The 14,555-nt window shown below is 43.6% G+C and overlaps 1 protein-coding gene across 8 annotated transcripts in view; it reads left to right on the forward strand.

Annotated features, from left to right (window-relative positions):
• Nucleotides 1-235: 235 nt before the first annotated feature.
• ZBTB10 (zinc finger and BTB domain containing 10) overlaps nt 236-14,555 on the forward strand; it is a 33,801-nt gene continuing 19,481 nt past the window's right edge. For 4 of the 8 annotated variants that reach the window (XR_012774505.1, XR_012774506.1, XR_012774507.1 and 1 more), the window contains exons 1-2: nt 236-1,561; nt 8,804-9,701. Coding sequence is in view for 1 of the 8 variants with exons in the window: in XM_075494851.1 (XP_075350966.1) it covers nt 614-1,561; nt 8,804-9,701 (1,846 nt within the window). In the remaining 7 variants the exon portion in view is untranslated. The remainder of the gene's footprint in view (nt 1,562-8,803; nt 9,702-14,555) is intronic. The other 4 variants (XR_012774503.1, XR_012774502.1, XR_012774504.1 and 1 more) reach the window with 1 other exon arrangement.

Raw genomic sequence — 14,555 nt, forward strand, 5'->3', positions numbered from 1 at the left:
GGCTCGGCCGCGCCGCTGCCCCCCGCCCCGCCACGGCCGCCGCTCACCGCTCGGGACCCGCGGGTCCCCCCCCCTGCGCCTGCGGGGGGCGAGCGAAAGGGGGGGGGGGGGCCGCGGCCCCTCGGGGGGAGGGAGGGGGTCGCGCGCGCCCCCCCCGCCGTGTGGCGGGCGGGGCGGGGCGGGGCCGAGCGCGCGCGGCGCGGCGCGGCGGGGCGGGCGGGCGGCGCAGGGGCGCGTGACGCGCCCCAGCTGTCGCGCCCGCCCCGCCGGCCCCCCGCCTGCCCGCCCCCCGCTCGCGCTCCCCCTCCCCTGCGGTGGCTCTCCCGGTGCATTGTGGGAGCAGTCCGTTGTTCATTTGCCATTCGACCTGATCCGGGGCCTGTTGGGACGGAAGCGCCGCCGAGCCGGATCCATTGTGGGGAGCCTGCGGCGGCGATCTAGGCCGGAGCCGGGGGGGAGCGGCCGGACTTCGTTTCTCTCGGCCGCCACCCCCGCCCTTCCCGCACGGCAGCCGGCGCCTCCTTCCCCCTTCCCGCGGGCAGAGCCCTCGGCCGGGCGGGGAGCGGCGGGCCAGGGGCGCGAGGCGGCGGCGGGCGGGGGGCGCGCGCGCGCCATGTTCGCGGAGATGAACCGGCGGACGCTGGCGTTCCGGGGCGGCGGCCTGGTCACCGCCGCGGCGGCGGCGGCGGCGGCCGGCGGCGGGGCCGGCGGCGCGGCCGAGGCCTGGGACCGGCAGGACCCCGAGCCGCTGAACGGGCGCGGGGCGGACGAGGAAGTGGAGCTGGAGGGGCTGGAGGCCGAGGAGCTGGAGGCCGCCGCCGACGAGAAGGAGCTGCTGCTGCCTCAGGAGGCGGTCTCGCCCCCCGCCGCCGGCCCCATGTTCGCCGAGAGAAACCGCCGGACACTGGCCTTTCGGGGAGGCGGGGGGCTCCTCGCCGCCCCCTCCGCCGCTAACAATGGCTGCGAGGCCTCGGCCTGGCCGCGGAAGCACTTCAATGGGCGGGGGGCGGACGAGGAGATGGAGCTGGAGGGCGCGGAGGGCCTGGAGCCGGAGGGCCTGCTGGAGGGGAAGGAGCTGGTCCAGGACGGGGGCTCCCTGAGTGACAGCAGCGACGACGAGGAGGACGGCGAAGGGGGCAGCCTGGGCGACGGCAGCGGCGCCGAGGGCGGCAGCTGCAGCAGCAGCAGGCGGTCTGGGGGCGACGGAGGGGACGAGGCGGAGGGCAGCAGCGTGGGCGCGGGGGAGGGGGAGAGCATCAAGCATTTCCCGCTAGCCAGGCCCAAGTCGCTGCTGCAGAAGCTGCACATCTCCTTCCAGGGCTCCTGGCTCAAGGAGTTCCCATGGCTCTACTACTGCCAGGAGACCGGCCTCATGTCCTGCGCCTGGTGCACCGCCGCCGCGGCCGCCGCCGCCCCTCCCGAGCTGATCATGGCCGGCGGGGCCCTGCCCGGGGGGCATGACGAGCTCTGCAAGGGCACCCGCAACTACAAGCGGGCCCTGCTCCTGCGGCACCACCTCTCCGCCGAGCATCGCCTCAACGAGCCCGTCAGCGCCGAGCAGGTAGGGGACGCGGCGAGGCGGTGGCCGACGGGCCGGGCTGGGCGGGGGTGGGGGGGGAGCGTCCTCCGGCGGGGTCCCGCGTCCCCCGGGGCGCGGAGCGGCGCGGGGGAGAGGCCGGCCTCCCCTTTCGCATAGGTTTTTTTTGCCCACGTGTGTGTGCTTCTTTAAATGGCTTCCTGTGTTTGTTGTTGCCCGGCGGGCTGGGCAGGCGGTGCTGCTCTCGCACGCCGTCTCCGGAGCGGGAGACGAGCCCGCTTTCCGATTTGGGGTGACTCCCGCTGGATCTGGGCAGGCACAGCGCTGTCAGCGCTGCCGTCGTGCAGCTCGGGAGCGTTAGCACGAAGTGTTGCTTATGGCTGTACCTGGTTAACGTGGCCTCGCTGGTCGGAGGTAGCGAGTGCTGTTTTCATTAGTTTATCTCGTGAAGATAAACCGACAATGTGGGAAAAAGTTGCGTATGAATACCAGTGTTGCTGCAGTGATTTAAAAACACTCGGTACAACTTCCTCCTGCGGTACGGGAGAAGGGAGGGTAGTGTCCGACTAACGACTGCGTGTGAAACTGGTACTTACCAGTGTGAAATTGGAATTACTCTGCCGTTCCTAACGGTATGGTCCCTGTGCATTAATCGGATAACTGCGTAGTCAAGATTTTCTCGTTTAAATCTTTTTCCCGATTATGCTGCTTTAGATTGCTGCCTTAGAGCAAGAAGTCTGCAATTGCTTGGTGTATGTTTGAGATAAACATGTGGTTTCCTGAAAGCCATGTTAATATGCCAGCTCTCCTCTAATGCTTTGGGATTAGTGAAACTCTTCATGTTCTCTGCTGAACTTAAAATTATTGTGTTTCTTGGCTGCTCTTAGGAATAAGGCAGGGCTAACTCTAGAACATATGTGGATGAAAAGCTCTTAAGGAATACTCGTGTTGAATCACCAGCCTTCTGCAGCCTTTCCTCCCAAGGATGTCTGCGCTGCAAAAGCTCACTCGGATTGCCTAGCTGGCGTTAAACTTGCCAGCAGGCACAAGCTAATGTGCTTCAGGTTAGGCTAGTACTTGAACTGTTAGGCTGAGCTTGAGACGGAATTAATCCCTGATCACTCCGTTTTCACTATTTAGAGCTCAGTTTTAATTGAAACACCCACCTTGGTTGTATAGATGTATCTGGAGTCTGAATTGTAGTGCAACAGTTAAATCGAGCGTATTGCTTCAGCGCCTTAAGGAGCTCAGGGTACCTTGGACAAGAGCTGCTATTCTAATGTTTGGGTAGGATATCAGGATGACAGATAAAATGTTAGGTGAACGTAGGTTTTCTTAGAGCTAGGTGGAAAAGGAATGCAAGTTTTATGTGAAACTACCGCAGGATTGCAAGGAAAACCTTATGCTGCATAAATATCAGTTATCCAAAATATTATTTTTCGATTTATAAATGCAACGTTCACCTTCAAGATGAGTAATACTACTTTTTCAGTATGTGTATTTCTGAGGCAGCTATTATTACAGACATTTCATGGCAGTAGGTCATCTTATCAGTTTCCTCCAATCTGGGGTTTGCCGTTCACTCTGCAGTATTTTAGCCCAACTTGCCTTAAATAACTTGTTTCTAATTTTGAAACTTTCATTCTTAATTTCTTTTATCTCTTTATGTCTTTGAAAATGTTCTTTTTATTTAATGTTATTGTGGTATATTTCTTACCATCCTGTTGCCTAGTTTCTAACCGAGTTGTGAATGATTACCCTGTAAAGGTATGTCCTGTCACTGTGCAGCCTCCTGTGTCACTAGATGTTGCTAATTCATGCCACACTTGAAAGTTTCTCTCACTCCCGTTAAACTATGCGTAAATAAAATGTATTCCAAGCAATTTTTCCTACTAAACTTACTCATTTTTTCTTTCTGTTTTTCTATCCCCAGTCTGTCTTAAGACTGTAAAATACCGGGGGGGGGGGGGAGGGGGGGATATTGGTTTGCGTGTTACAGTAGCCTAAAAGTTCATGTAAGTCAGTCTTTTGAAGATTAACCTTTCACTGTCACAGGTGTCTTCATAAAAATGAGCTTCTGCTTTTATACCACTGATAGTTTAAGAAAAAATATTTGTAGTAACTGTAATAATAAATGAAACAGTAGGATAGATGAGATGTATCAGTGGTTCTTTTATACTGTATTAAAGATAAGGTTTGGACAAAGTAATCTTCTATAAGGTAGCTGTACAGAGATTGGTGTTTTCAAGTGGAGAACAGTGCTGGATGCATCCCTGTGCACTTACATTTCAGTTAAAAGCTTCTTACAAGGGAAGGAATTGCAGTTTTTCAAAAGTCAGTGTAGTTTTCTTTGTGGTGCACTGTTGGGTTACACTTGCTTTATTGCAAATCTGATTAAGAATCTTTGTTTTCTTTCCACTTTTATGTTTAATTTCCATATCCTTTCACATTTTTAATAGCACTTGAATTTCTCTTGATACATATGTTTAAATTAATACCAAAACAATAGCCCCATTTTTTTCCTTAATGCCATGATACCAGATACATGGAACAGAAGTAGGTAATTTGTACCCTGACCGTATTTCCAACATACATAATGAGGCAGCAAAGCTGTTTAGATTTAATGAAACTTGGGAGAGATCTTTCAGCCTTTGTCTTGGAGACAACACACATGTATTCTTGACTTGACAAGCTTCAACTGCAGGGCATGTTTAACAGCTGCTAATAAACATATGGCATAGTGCCACTGTTCAAGTGCAAAAAGGAAATTGTAGGTGTTAAGACAGTAAAGCAGTGGAAATTTCTATAGGTCTGTTGGATATTACACTTATGAAGAAATGAGCAATGATTTCGGTTTATTTTTGGGATACATTTAATTTGGAATGCCAAAATACATCACAAGTGGTTGCAGCTGCTGTAATTCAAGGGTATTGAGCTGTCAGTCGGTGCTTCTTTATAAGACCAAAAACTTGACTCCTTTTTTTTATTCTATTTTATAAAATAATCTGTCTCCATATTAAAGCTTAAGGAAAGATATAATCAGCTTGAAACTACCTTTGTTTTTTTAATAAACGGACTATTGTGCTGCAAAAATCTTAAGAAATAGACACTTACTGGAAAATTACTGCAAAGGATTTTAATTCTGTGTTGAATTTAGATCCATGAGATGCAGATTTATTGGCTGCTGGGGGTTCCTCCCTCAAAGCTGCTTCTTAAAACATTTTCTCTCTGGACATAATTTGAAGCTGAGCTTTGGAAATACTGCCAGAAAAGCTTTCTCCAGCCTAACAGGCATGTTGGTTTAAAGCAGAAGCTCTCCAAAAGGAGGAAGGCCTTTGATGTGTTATTTTTTCCATGTGAACTGTAATTGTTTGCTTTGTATGAGCGGTGATGAATAGAAGTCGTGCTTCAGATGTAAGAGTTACATTATAGTGTTCTAAGTTAACTTCTTGAATTACTCTTAGCAGAGCAAAAAAGTTGAGGAGTAAGTCAGTCCTTACTCTGAAGGCCTATCATTTACTGTATTTTTATATAGTGTTTTTACCAGACCTCAAACTACTCAATTGGATGTTAGGCACTTAATGGAACAGTTTTAAATTGCTGAGTTTTCTGTGAGCGATGTTGTGGCATGTAAAACGGCAGCGGAGCATCATGTGTGCAGCTGATAGGACCATCTTTTGAGATCGTTTTCCTCTGTAGCTGCACGTGCTTAAGAAGTTCCTGATAGCTCACTCTTTTTGTTAGAGGATCCATTTTTCAGGATAAGAATTAATTTGGGGGCATAAGGAAACTGCTTTAGAGTAAGGTGTGGTAATGGGGAAGGGATTACAAACATGTGGCATAACTACTTTTCATATACATACAGCTGAGATGGAATCTATGGTTAGATTGGTTTTGGTTTTGTTTCTCCCCCCCCCCCCCCCCCCCCCCGCCCCGTTCTTGCTCCCAGGAGACAGAGTGTGCTGATGGCAGAGGAGGAGAAAGAAAAGCAAGTTTCTAGTAGCAGTTTTTGATCATCTGTTTCTGCTCCTGTTAGCTTTTAGGCAAGTTTAATTAGTGAATTATACATATGAAATAGTCATTTATCTTCGGGTGTATTCAGATGAGTCTAATTGAAACTGAGCACAATATTAATTTCCTTGAGCAGTCTGTGTTCTGTCAGAATGCTTCTTAATCTCACCTACAGAGAGAAGCTTTTCAGATTTAAAATGCTGTAGATTCCACAAATAAAACTGAAATAATCCTGATTTTTATTCTAGATTTCTTATCACTTTTTAGTAAAGGATAAGGTGGTTTGGTGTTGAGATAACTTGGGTGATGGGAATATTTGGTCTGTATTCTGAAAATATAATTGACATCTAAGCAAATATCATTACTTTGTGGTTCTCATCAGAAAAACAGTACCCTTATGATGATGTGCCATGGGCACAACATAAGTAACAGAAGCTTGAAAATATACTTTTTTAATTTTCTGTAATTTTTTCCTGCACCTTACCTCCTATTGAACTGTATTGTACTTTCTCTGTACAAAGGGGAGATGCTTAAAACTCTCCAAGGGATATTAAATTTTTTTCATTTTTCTCATAGTAAATGTTAATTCTACTTGTCATGCTTGGTTTACATAGGCTTGGTAACTGTTCAGATGTTGGGGCTTTCATTTCATTTGAGGTGTGCCATTAGGGTTAGCTACTTCCATAGCAGCAGTTAAACAGTTGTTTCCAATATTATAGTTAGTTTTAAAAATATTTATGCACCCATTTCTGTAAAGCTGCAATATTGATCTCTTTCCCCCAACACACACCCCTATAGCTTGGGCATTAGTTGCATGATGTCTCTTATTTTCACTCAGCCTTCTGGTCTTTTCATAATGAAGACTTCAGGTTTGTGTTTCTGTAGCACATTTGTGATCTGCAGCTCCTTTTTATCATGCTGGCTTGTCTTTTTCTCAGGAAAAATATATTGTAAATCTTGATTTCTTTTTTTATCAGCTTGATTGGATACATACACATGCTCAGTTAAAATGTACTCTATCTCCATTCTTTAATCAGACATTTGTAAGAAGAAAAGAACCGCTGTAGATTATTTTTAAATTTTATGTGGTGTTTAATGTGTTTCAGAGAATGAAACTGTCAGCTATCGTAGCATCTACCTAACATTTACTGTGTGAGATGCAAGTCACTGATGATTGACTTTGACTAGAGTGACAGCACTTTAGGGTACGATAGTTTTCATCTTAATCTGATCCAAAATCAGTGTAATTGGTGTTTTGAAACTATGCAGTGCTCTGTTGCTGGAGTGACAGAAAGCTAGTCCAGATAAAAAATCCACTGAGAACTTAAAGAATGATAGACTTAGTTGTCACACGTTTGGGATGTACTTTGTTTCAGAGCTCTGATCTGAGATAGTACTTGTGTATGTCAGAGAGCACGCAGAAAAAATTAAGCCGAGGTTGGACAAAAATCTGTTGCTTGCTTTCATGTAAAAGCCTAATTGTTTTTATTTCTACCTCTTCTTTTCACTGAAGTGTTTTTCTGAGAAGGGTAGAAATTTAGAAGCAACTTAAATGTGACAGCAAACCAAAACTTCTCTGCAGGAGATGCTGAAATGGTACAGTTTCTATTTTGGTTATGCTGGGCATTATTTGCTGCTTACAGATGTAAATACCATTTTTAGAGGATGTAGTTACAGCCTCAGTTGTCATCCCAGTGATCCACACTGGGATTATAACTTGAGGTGAGTACTGATTTAATGCACTAATTCCTGTGTGGTGGAAAGTGACTTTTTTTTTTTAATATAGCTGGTTTCTGCTATAGTCCCAAATTAAGGGTAGTACTTTTCTGCAACATATGTTTTAGCCCCACTATAGATTATGGGCTCATGACTGCTTTAACGTTACCTTGTTAATGCAGATTTTGACCTGTAATGTCGAGGTAGTTGAGCTTTAATGATACCTCTAGCCCCCAAATCTGTGAGTTGTTTTAGAAAATGAGAGGAGAAAATAAGGACATAATTTGCAAAATCTGATCTTCTCTCATCCTAAACCATACTGGAGCCAGCCAGTTTTGAACTGTCCTTATTTGCTAGAGAAGAAAAGAGAGTCTTGGAGATACAATATAAAACAGACTCTGTCATCGTCTCTGCTCTTGATGGCAGCATGTATCAATCAATATAAGTATGGTCTCAAATATGCCGGTCTGTTGTGTTCTGCTTTGTTCTAGCTGCTGCTTTGTAGCAGCTCTGAATCGTCATTGCCTAAACATCAGTTATAAATTTTCTAAATGCTCTAAAATCCCATTCAGATCTCTTGTTCCTTATCAGCCTCTCTCTGTCTGAACTAATCTTCAATAACAACTAATTTGTTGGTGTTGGATTGTTCGATATTACTTTTAGCAAAATTGTCAAGCCATGTTTGAGATCACATCTTAAAAAGGTTGTAGAGGCACCTAAGTAAATACTGTCTGTATAGTAAGTATGTACCAGTTAAAGGTGTTGCTGCTGGAAAGTTTCAGTGAAGCTTGATTCAAGAAAGTCTTGGTTAAATAATGTAATGGAAGCTTAAGTTTTATTTTGTCACCTGCAATATTCTGTCCACTTGTCATGTAATACAGCTATTTAATACTAAGCCTGCCACCATTAGAAAATAAAGAATAAGTGCCTAATTTGTAGAACTGTATAAGAAATATATCTGCTATTATAACTACTTCAGTAATTTGTTTTCTTTAAAGCATGTTAAGACTGTTAGATTGGGAGATACAGACCTAATCTTTATGTATTCATCGCTCAGCATGAGAAAATGTCGAATCAGTTATCAAGGTTCTATTTACCCATTTAAGTAGAGGTTTCTAGGGAAGAAGGGGGGATTGGATATGCGAGAACCATCTAGTTAAATCTTTGGAAAGAGAGACTCCTGAATCTTTAATGTATGTGGGTTAAGAAAAAACAAGTACTTCACACTCAACTACATCTTTCCTTACTTTTGGCTGAAATTTCACTTCCTTTGCCCTCAAGGCAATTCTGCTATTCTGTTTTTGTTCCAAATTTGGGGGCGGAGGGTGCAGAATGAGATCGTGATTCTTAATTTTCAGAAATATTTTTTTTTAATTACACATTCCTGCCTGCCTTTATGACCATGAACATAAATAAAAAAAAAATCGTTTGAATAACATTATCTTCTGAAGTTTATTTTCATATCCTTATTATAGTGTTGGAGGACTAAGGAGAGCATTTATTAAGAGCTAATTATGGTTGTGGTTTTTTTAATTGCAGGAGTCAGAGTTACCATCAGAACTGAATAATGAAGGATACTGTGATTTTAACAGCAGGCCAAATGAGAACTCTTACTGCTATCAGCTCCTGCAAGAGCTCAACGAGCAGAGGAAGAAAGGCATTCTTTGTGATGTTAATATTGTGGTGAGTGGGAGGGTCTTCAGAGCTCACAAGAACATCCTGGTTGCAGGCAGCCGCTTCTTTAAGACTCTGTATTGCTTTACAAACAAAGAAAGCCGTAACCAAACCACTGTTACCTATTTAGACGTTGCTGCTGTTCAAGGTTTTTCTGTCATCTTGGACTTCTTATATTCTGGTAACCTTGTGCTTACGAGCCAAAATGCCATTGAAGTTATGTCAGTGGCCAGCTACCTTCAGATGACGGAGGTTGTCCAGTCCTGCCGCAACTTCATTAAAGATGCCTTAAACATAAGTATAAAATCAGAAGCTCCGGAGACCGTTGTAGTGGATTACAACAGAAGATCTGTTAGTAGGGATGGCTTGTCTCCAAGGGATCAGAAAGTTGCCAGCTTCTGGGCAACGCGAAACCTTACCAACTTGGCAAGTAGCATAAAAACTGAGAACGATGGTTACTCTATTGATGAGGGCCAAATGGAAAGCTACCAAATGAATGACTGCAGTTGGGTCCAGGACAGCTCACCTGAAATGGCTGAAAGTGAATCTCAAGGTGAGGGAAAAGTTTTCGTATGGAATGACATGGGTGCGCAGGGACAATCAGTTCAAGAACCTGGAAAAGCAAGAAGGAAAAACCAAACTGCAAAGAGATTTATTTATAATATACCGCCTAATACTGAAGAGAACTCGGAAGATTGCTCAGTGTTGCAACCATCAGTCCCATATCCAGAAGAAGATTTGTCATTTATTAAAGAAGAAGCAGGTAAATATTGCTTAATGTCAGTCATGTAATTTGAAAACTAAATTATTGAAATAAAGTGCATAACAGTGTAACTTTTATAAAGGTATGTTGGACAGGATCTTTTAGTAAAGTCGGCATACCAACTAGGTTACTAAATCAGTAATCTGATTCTTCACCTTGGGGCACAGCAGTGTATCCTTGGCTAGAGACAGGAATGACAGTGCTGTGCCGTGCAGTATGTAACACGCTGTTTGCATTTGATGCTTGAGTTGAGGGATCCGTACCAGCTGGTAGAAACTAAAATGTAAGCATTTACATTTAATCTGTAGCCACTATTAGGCACAAAATCAAGGAGGGATAATCGGCGGCTAATGATATTAGTTGGTTGTACAGAGAGAAAGGGCCTTTAATTTCCTTCCCTCCTCTAGCAAAAGATTTTTCTGGCAATCTCCCTCACCTGAGTGTCACCCAGAAACAGAAGTCAGCTTTCCACTGCTGTTCATTGTAGGGGTATCTGGGAAGCTACAAAATGGAGTAATCCTGGCTAGGATAATAGAAACTCTTAAAGCAGATTTGTGAAACAGATTGGAAAGAGATGCCACAATGACATATAGTAGAGGGAATATCTTTTTGTTGAACTATTCATTAAACAAATCCTGAGTGACTGAATTCATAGGGTTTTTTCCTTAAGGATTTATGGTTAAGGTAAATGCTAGGATAAGATTAAATATCTCTTTGCTAAACAAGTACGGTCACACAAAGAATTACAAACAGACTGTTCACAGTGTAATTGGGATTTGGGGCAATGCAGTTAAGTTCCGGGTTTTATTTTTTTAAATTATTATTATTATACTGTATGAATAGTTGAAGTATATATTTGAAGTACTGCCATTTATCACTTTTAGATGAATTAGCAGTTTTGAAAACCTACCCCAATTTAGGAGTCAAAGGTGGATTTGAGACATAGCTGGAAGCACGTTCTTTATATGTGTCTGATTCTAAAACATTTTGAAATGTATGCTGCTGTCAAACATCAAGGGACTGTGGATATCCTCTGCTTCCCAGGTTCAAGGGGTAGAATTAAGGGGGGGGGGATCACCACTTACACCTGTGGGTGTAGAATGTTTCCGGATATTTTTGTATTCCAGTGACAAAACAGAGATTTGAAAGCAACCTGAGTTCTGGGAGGGTCTAGGAACCTATATTTACTTTGGTGGAAGGGAGGATGGCCTTGGTTTCTTGCTGTACCCCCAGACTTGTTTAAAAACAAGGCTGAAAGAAATCCTTTCAGTAGTGGCAGGGACAGGCCTTTTCTTCTGGGGCCCTGAAATGCCTCTGCCCTGCTGGCAGTGTGTAGATGCCAATCCGTGGCTGGCAGCTGCTGAGGTGTGAGGAGGCAATAGGTGAATAGCAGTCCCACAGAGGGCATGTGGTGATTGCGCTGTGCTGTACTGTACCACCATATATGCATGAGCACCACAATAACATGCTACAATACAGAGTGATGGAGACTGGAGCTACGGACGTGTACATCTGGCACCTGAGCAGGGGCAGCCAGTACAAGATATGTCCATGTAGTTAGCAAGTAGTGTGGCACAACAGGAGCAGCTCTGGAGAAGCAGCTGCACTGAGGAGCTAACATTCATTCTGTAAATGCTTCAGGGGGTTTGCTTATCTCTAGTCTTCATCTCTGAACTCAGTGGGTAGGTCTACATCAGCTTTGCAGTTCAGCTTGGGAGTGTACACTTGCAAAGTGAACTTCCTGATCTTCTCTTACTGTCTAAGCTTTCTTAGACTGCACGGGGTTTCTTCTGGCTGAAATGAAAATAGAAGCTGTGTTTCGGAAACATGCCTGTTGCATGCCAGCTGCTAACAGGCCTTAGGTCCACAGCACCAGGTTAGATCTAGCCTTACGTAAAGCACCGTTAGATATGTATGGTGGGGATGGTGCGTCCTCAGCACCCACACAACAACTCTGCCTGTGCTGGGCTACATTACTTGCTAATACACACTTGGTTGCAGCGGCATGAAGAAGGGCAGCAGAGGGTCTGGAGCAGGAGCTGAGGACCTGTATATTAATTGCAGAAACATTAAATTTCTGACGCAATTTAGCATGCGCTTTCATTTCTGATTTATATGGGGTAGATATTCAACCTCTTTTACTGTTGGAAATACCACAGAGAAAGTCTGCTAAATCACGTCCCCAGCAATAGAAATAAATGCTTGTTTGCATTCTGCAGAATTTGAATATGTCCTGTGGAGCTTTCTTGAAGAAATAATGGAGGATATGGGCAGTGCAGTAATGATTAAACAAGTTTAGTCCTTGTTCAGTTTTTTTGGACAGAAGCCCCAGGGCTTCCAGTAACTCATTGTGCTAAAGACTTAAATTACGATATACATCCATGCAATATCTTCATGAAAAGAGCTGTATTAGAGGCTAGGGGCACACTGAAGTTGCGCTGTGGTGTCTGTGCAAAACCGTTGAAAGTTCTGTGATTGCAGGGGGGAGTTTATTTTATTGAACTATAAAATAGTGTCAACTAGTGACCTTCTTGGTACTTTCGGAGCACAACATAAGTGGTCCCAAGTAAATAATTACATTTTCTGTCAGTGTTAGAACTATTTTGGAACCCATATCTAATATTTTTATAATAAGAACTTTACTTTTATGAAGTTGTTATGTGCATGCATGTTGCTTGAAACAAGAAGAGATATTGGAAACAGGGCTTGGTATAGCTTACTTTCACCCATAGTCTGTGCTTCAGCATTTGGTGTTCTTTCTCCTCTACTGCTGGCTAGGTTTTTATTCACTCTGCAGGTAGATTCCATTCTCAAACATTCTTATTTCAATTGTTCCCTCTATGCCCAAGAAAAGATGCAAGAGGGAGGAGTGGAGAATTGGAAGAATGACAAGAATGAGTTGTAGAGTAACCTGCAGGTTATACGGTAACTTTTTAGTTGTGGATTAAATTTCTTGTGGAGGTGAAAAACTACCACAAGTAATAGGCACCGGGATTTAAAAATGTGTAAGAAAATGTCTTCTGGAATAGATATAAGACAATACTGTCAGAAGAAAAAGAAAGAATAGTAAATTCTTATGATGAAAGCTAAGGGGTGTGCTGTCCCTTTAGTTTCTAAAAGGGAAAGAATGAGCTCCTCCTATTACGCTTTGTCATGTGCTAATGGGGATAGCCAGCACCAGTTGTGGTTATGAGATGTCCAGTTACACGCAAAGTGAGTTGCTGTGTCCTTGCTTATGGCTTTGGGTTGTGTGGTATTTTTGTGAGGGGAAAGAAATACCATCAATACGGTGGAAGGGAAGCCTATTTAAGAACATTCCTCTCACTACAAAAATTTACCCCAAAAGGCACTGCCTTGAATTCTTTAGTAAATGGACTTTCCAGTTGGGTACTGGTAAGTATTAGATAATTAACAATAAAAGCTTTTGGAACTATCTGCTACTCCTCTTCTCCCAGTAAAGCAAACATGTTAAACTGCTTCTTGCCAAATGTGAGTTTTCCTGCAGGTATCCATAAGAGTATGGCAGCTTCTCCTTCCTCTCGCCCTGCATTGCCAGTGAGTTTATATTTAACGCCTTCCCCGTAAAAGTAGCGCTTTGGTGAGCTTCAGAAAACTCCATGAAGTTGAGATGGATTTTAAATTTCATGTCCCGTCTTATTTCATTTACCTACTCTTACTGAAGCTTTCAAGCCTTCTCCAGTTTTAGCTATATTAATTAAAATAGCTGTGTTTCTTCACACTGAATGTTACCGCCTATGTTACTATTTTCCATTCTAGTTGATAATCTGCTAAAAAATGTCTTTACTGTTTACAGTGGTGCATCCTACAACTAACCATTTACAATGGTGAAAATAACAGTGCAATCAGTCAGCACCTCTTAGTTTCCAGTTCATAAAAGCTCAGTGATTCTAATTCATCATATTCTTTATGTCTGTTCATAGTTTTTTATGAACTTTTATAACTTCTTGAATTTGTTTTTCGTTTGGGCCTGTTTTTTGGAGTAAAAGTGTCCTGTCCTCAGGCTTCGGAACGCCAACTGTGAAGTATTGCTTATGCTTTCCAGCTGACTGTGTTGCTTCTTAGAGAGACTTGTATGTAATATCCCAATAGCTTTATGAAGCTACCACTAGATTGTTTGTTACCATGATTTGCAGGCTAGATAATGCTGTGTCATATATTATGTTGGGGGTGGGGGTGAGGGAAAGGATAACGAGGCCAGGATGAAAACAGCCCTTTTGTGGAACAAGACGGTTCCTCAATGATTTTGTAGGGCTTCTAAGGAATGTAATTTAGCTTGCTGTAGAAGCAACTACTTTTCAGAAGGATACAAGCAGCAGCTAAACCTGCTTACAAAAATGTAGTGCTGGTCACAGTTTTCCTCATGACATGAGGGAGCAGCATAACACAACTTGATCAGGACTTTACAATAAAGACAGTTATCTTTGTATTTGAAGAAATCAAGATTGATGGACTTATCTGGACATGTATATATTTCTTGTAGGGATAAACCCCACTTGACTGAGTTACAAAGAAAAAAAATAGTATAAGAAAATTAAGCTTTTTTTCCTGCTCTTCCATGGTACTGTAAGTCTCAGTCACATCTTCCCCAGATCTCTAGCTGATACCCTGACTGAAAGATTTAAATTGCTTAATGGACCTTTAACCTCTTTATTTGCGCCATTTCCTATGTAACCTGGTATTGAAGGCCCCATAGGTTTTTAGAAGTCATCTAAAGAGAGTACAACATCTGGGGGTCAACCTCTTCCCCGTTATCTCTCCTGGGGATGAACCCAGTGACAAGTAGATCCTGACATTCTCATGATATGGTCAACCACTGACCTTGCAACTTTAAGC

The sequence above is a fragment of the Mycteria americana genome, chromosome 2, assembly GCF_035582795.1.
Source record: "Mycteria americana isolate JAX WOST 10 ecotype Jacksonville Zoo and Gardens chromosome 2, USCA_MyAme_1.0, whole genome shotgun sequence".
Lineage (NCBI taxonomy): Eukaryota > Metazoa > Chordata > Aves > Ciconiiformes > Ciconiidae > Mycteria > Mycteria americana.